The sequence below is a fragment of the Nematocida homosporus genome (assembly GCF_024244095.1).
Source record: "Nematocida homosporus strain JUm1504 chromosome Unknown 4512, whole genome shotgun sequence".
NCBI classification, from domain to species: Eukaryota; Fungi; Microsporidia; genus Nematocida; species Nematocida homosporus.
The window spans coordinates 1-3,421 of NW_026250577.1; the positions used below are offsets into that span (position 1 = coordinate 1).

The 3,421-nt window shown below is 41.3% G+C and overlaps 3 protein-coding genes across 3 annotated transcripts; all 3 read right to left on the minus strand.

The window, feature by feature from the left end:
* Positions 1 to 1,086: 1,086 nt before the first annotated feature.
* NEHOM01_2488 (uncharacterized protein) lies at positions 1,087 to 2,004 on the minus strand (the record flags this gene model as incomplete). Its single annotated transcript, XM_051491364.1, has 1 exon — positions 1,087 to 2,004. The coding sequence occupies one exon, from the start codon at positions 2,002 to 2,004 to the stop codon at positions 1,087 to 1,089; it is 918 nt and encodes a 305-aa protein (XP_051347324.1).
* Positions 2,005 to 2,550: 546 nt separating this feature from the next.
* On the minus strand, positions 2,551 to 2,886 carry NEHOM01_2489 (uncharacterized protein; the record flags this gene model as incomplete). The annotated part of the gene is made up of 1 exon (XM_051491365.1): positions 2,551 to 2,886. The coding sequence occupies one exon, from the start codon at positions 2,884 to 2,886 to the stop codon at positions 2,551 to 2,553; it is 336 nt and encodes a 111-aa protein (XP_051347325.1).
* A 169-nt stretch (positions 2,887 to 3,055) lies between these two features.
* On the minus strand, positions 3,056 to 3,400 carry NEHOM01_2490 (uncharacterized protein; the record flags this gene model as incomplete). The annotated part of the gene is made up of 1 exon (XM_051491366.1): positions 3,056 to 3,400. One exon carries the CDS (start codon positions 3,398 to 3,400, stop codon positions 3,056 to 3,058), a length of 345 nt encoding a protein of 114 aa, XP_051347326.1.
* Between the last annotated feature and the right edge of the window lie 21 nt (positions 3,401 to 3,421).

Below are 3,421 nucleotides of genomic sequence, written 5' to 3' on the forward strand. Positions count from 1 at the left end.
CTACCCACTACCACACCAAATCTCACCAAAACAAAACATAACCACGCTAATACTAACTTCAAACTCATTCCTGGCATTCCTTTTTCTTATCTCTGCATTTTATTAAATTTCAAAAGCAACCATCACTGATTCAATAATCAACCCCCATAAACCCATACCAATCCAGCTTACAATCAAGTTGGTACTTACCTGTGGTGTCCGTGCCATCCCCCACACATCTTTAATGAGGCTCTCGAGATATCTCTACTTTTAGACGAGTAAGTACATATAATGTAGATATTTATTCCGTACTACTTTAAACAACCCAATACATTCCAAAACCAACTCAATCTTGTTATCACTTGTTTCAGAGTATAAGTATACGATGAAGATTGATAAAGGACTTTCTATGACTTCCAGGAGACACATGAAGGATTCGCACAGAACTATATCAGATCTAGAAACGACTCAGACTCGCACCCCAGAACCTCAACTCGAACCTCTAATCAATAAACCCGACATCAGCCTGAATGATGATTTGTCTCTCGTTGAGTATATTTGGATGAGAGGTCGTTATCCTCCCCTAGGGCACAACACTAACCCATTGAACTAACTCAACTCAACCCAACCCACTACTATATTCAACAGAGGCATTAGCTTAGATCACTTCACCTCAACTTAATATGCGTTGGGTTAGTATTGCCGTGGTATTGGGTTAGTATTGCGACAATATTGTGTATACTTTATCTATTTGGGTTGGTGTTGTGCCCCGGGGAAGGGATAGTACCTTTCAACCATACATATTCGACTAAAGACCGATTTTGAAGAGGACGATGGGAGAATTTATTCAACTCTGCTTCTTCGGGTTAGTATTGGGTTAGTATGGGTTAGGTTCTCTTTATCGTATGTCATCTTGAGACTGTTTACATACTCATAATCTAAATGCTAATTTGAGACTGTGATTTCTACTTCGAGATTTAATCGCGTTCGCTGCGATCAGTGCCAGGCCGATAAACATTGCAGCACTACACTCCTGTAGATAATTCACTTTGATGTGGAGGCCGGCGAGGACACTACATTGGGTTAGTATTGGGTTAGTATTGGGTGCTACTCTTCAATATCGTAGTGTTCTTTGATCAACTTAAGGAATGCGTCCCAAAACTCATGATTATCTCCTCTGCGAACATCAAAGCTAATCTCTCGTCTCCTTAACCCCTCTGGGATGTCCTTCAGTAAAGGTCTAAACCTATTCATTGATTCCGCGTCAAGTAAGACTTTACTCTTGTCTATCCAGTCTATTGTGATTGCAGGAACATCCATAATCCGCAGTAGATACAGTAGCAGCTCAAGTTGGTCAAGTATCTTATCCTCAGTCGATTCTCCGCAAATTATCATTCTATCTAAACTAGTGATTCTTTTCAACGGCTTTAAGTCCTTTAGACATTGTCTGTAGTCCATCGACTCCTCGCCCGTGCTAGTGCAAATCGAGTTGAGATCTGGGATAATATAGCACGAAAAATCAGCCATTCTTTCCTTCTCACACATATATTTGGTAGCAACTTTAACTACACCCGGCATTTCTAACAATGTACACAGATAGTCTATGAGCACCTCGACGTGCAGGTCTTCTAATAGCTGCATTCTACTCTCCATTGAACCCAACTCAAGGGTCCAGTCTATGGAGTTGTCTGAATAAAGATGTTCTACTATTGGGCTTCCTACAACGAAATGAAATAGATTCAGCCGCTTCAAACAAAAGCGCATTCTTTCCTCTATCGAGTTAGTATTGGGTGCTGAGCTAGTTGGGCTAGATTGGTCAGAAACACCAAATTCGCATGCCTCTGTCTGTGGTTTGTCGTCAGGCAATATGGGAGCTAAAGCAGTTAGTGCATTGGCATTTGTTTTTTGCCACATTGCTATTGGGTTAGAATCTGAGCTACTATCACTACTACCCAATACCACAGCAAACCCTACCAAAACACAACCCAGCCATACTAGCGCTAACTTCCAACTCATTCCAGGCATCTACTTTTTTCTTATCTCTACATTTTATCTATTTCAAACCCCGTCATCACATTGATAAATCCAAGCAATTCTAATTTACAAACCAACCCAAAGCAGTCGAACTCAAACAATGACTGTATCTAATTTCTATAACCGACACCACACATTGCTACACTATTACTTGCTTTTCTTATCTCTCAAGCTTCTTAAAATTCAAAAATAACCATCACAGCAATAATAATAGCATTTATTTGCCAGCCACTAACTTAATCGCCAAATTACGCATCCCATCATCCTAACGCCACCGTAATACTAACCCAACCCAACCCAATTCTTAAAGATGGACACTTGACTACGACCTGGGCCTGGGTCCGGATCCAAATCTTAATTGGGTTAGTATTGGTACTGTCGGGATAAGTTGTCCAGATAAACACACCCAGTCTCCTCTTCTTGCGCATCACTCCTATCCCACTATATCACATCCTACTCAACCCAACTCAACTCAACTCAACCCAACCCAACCTAATATCTTAATATGATCTTATTTTATCTCGGGATGCGATTTGATTAGGCGGCTGGAGGTGTAATTAGGTTGGCTATGTCAGCTTCAGATGGACTGTCACTTGAAAACGATTGCTTCTCTTCCTTCTCTCTACTCTCCTTCTTCTGTTTGTCATCCAGAATTGTTATAGGCTCTGTTTGGGTGCTCTTGTCTACTTTAGTTGGTTTAGCCGGTTTAGTCAGATTATCTGGAGTAGCATCACTTGGCTTGCGAATTAAGCGCGCATAAACCCAATCGTACACTCCGTATGTTTTAAGCAGCCAACATATTAAAACAACAACTAGCCAGACAACAACCCAGTTAAGCCAAGACAGCTTTTTCAGCCACAACCTCATCATCATACCTTTTCTTATCTCAAACTCTACTTAATTTGCAATCCCAGCGCCGCCTAATAATCAGTTTGATCATCTGCCACCTTAATACCACATTAACCCAAACTCAAACCCAACCCCAATTTATTAAGCCTAACTTAACCCAACCCAACCCAACCCAACCCAAACATAACCTAACTTAACTCTTCCGAAATCTACCCATCACACGCCCCATCACACCGCCCTCTTCTTTGCGCACTATCTCTTTTGTTGCCCTATCTTTCATTTTATCTTTCACCTTATCTGCTACTCTAACTGCTGCTTTCTCCGCTACTCTATCTACTAGTCTCTCCACTACTCTATCCGGCACTTTATCCAATGCTTTATCCAGCACTTTATCTACCAATGTCCCGACTCCGCGTCCCTTCTTCTTTTTCCCTTGCGCTGGATTGCTGCATAAGCAACCTTTCCCACTAAATACGACCATCACTCCGATCACAATAAGAACGAACTGGACCAGTCCTGCTTTTGAAGATATGAACATACAAATTTGCTACCTCAAATA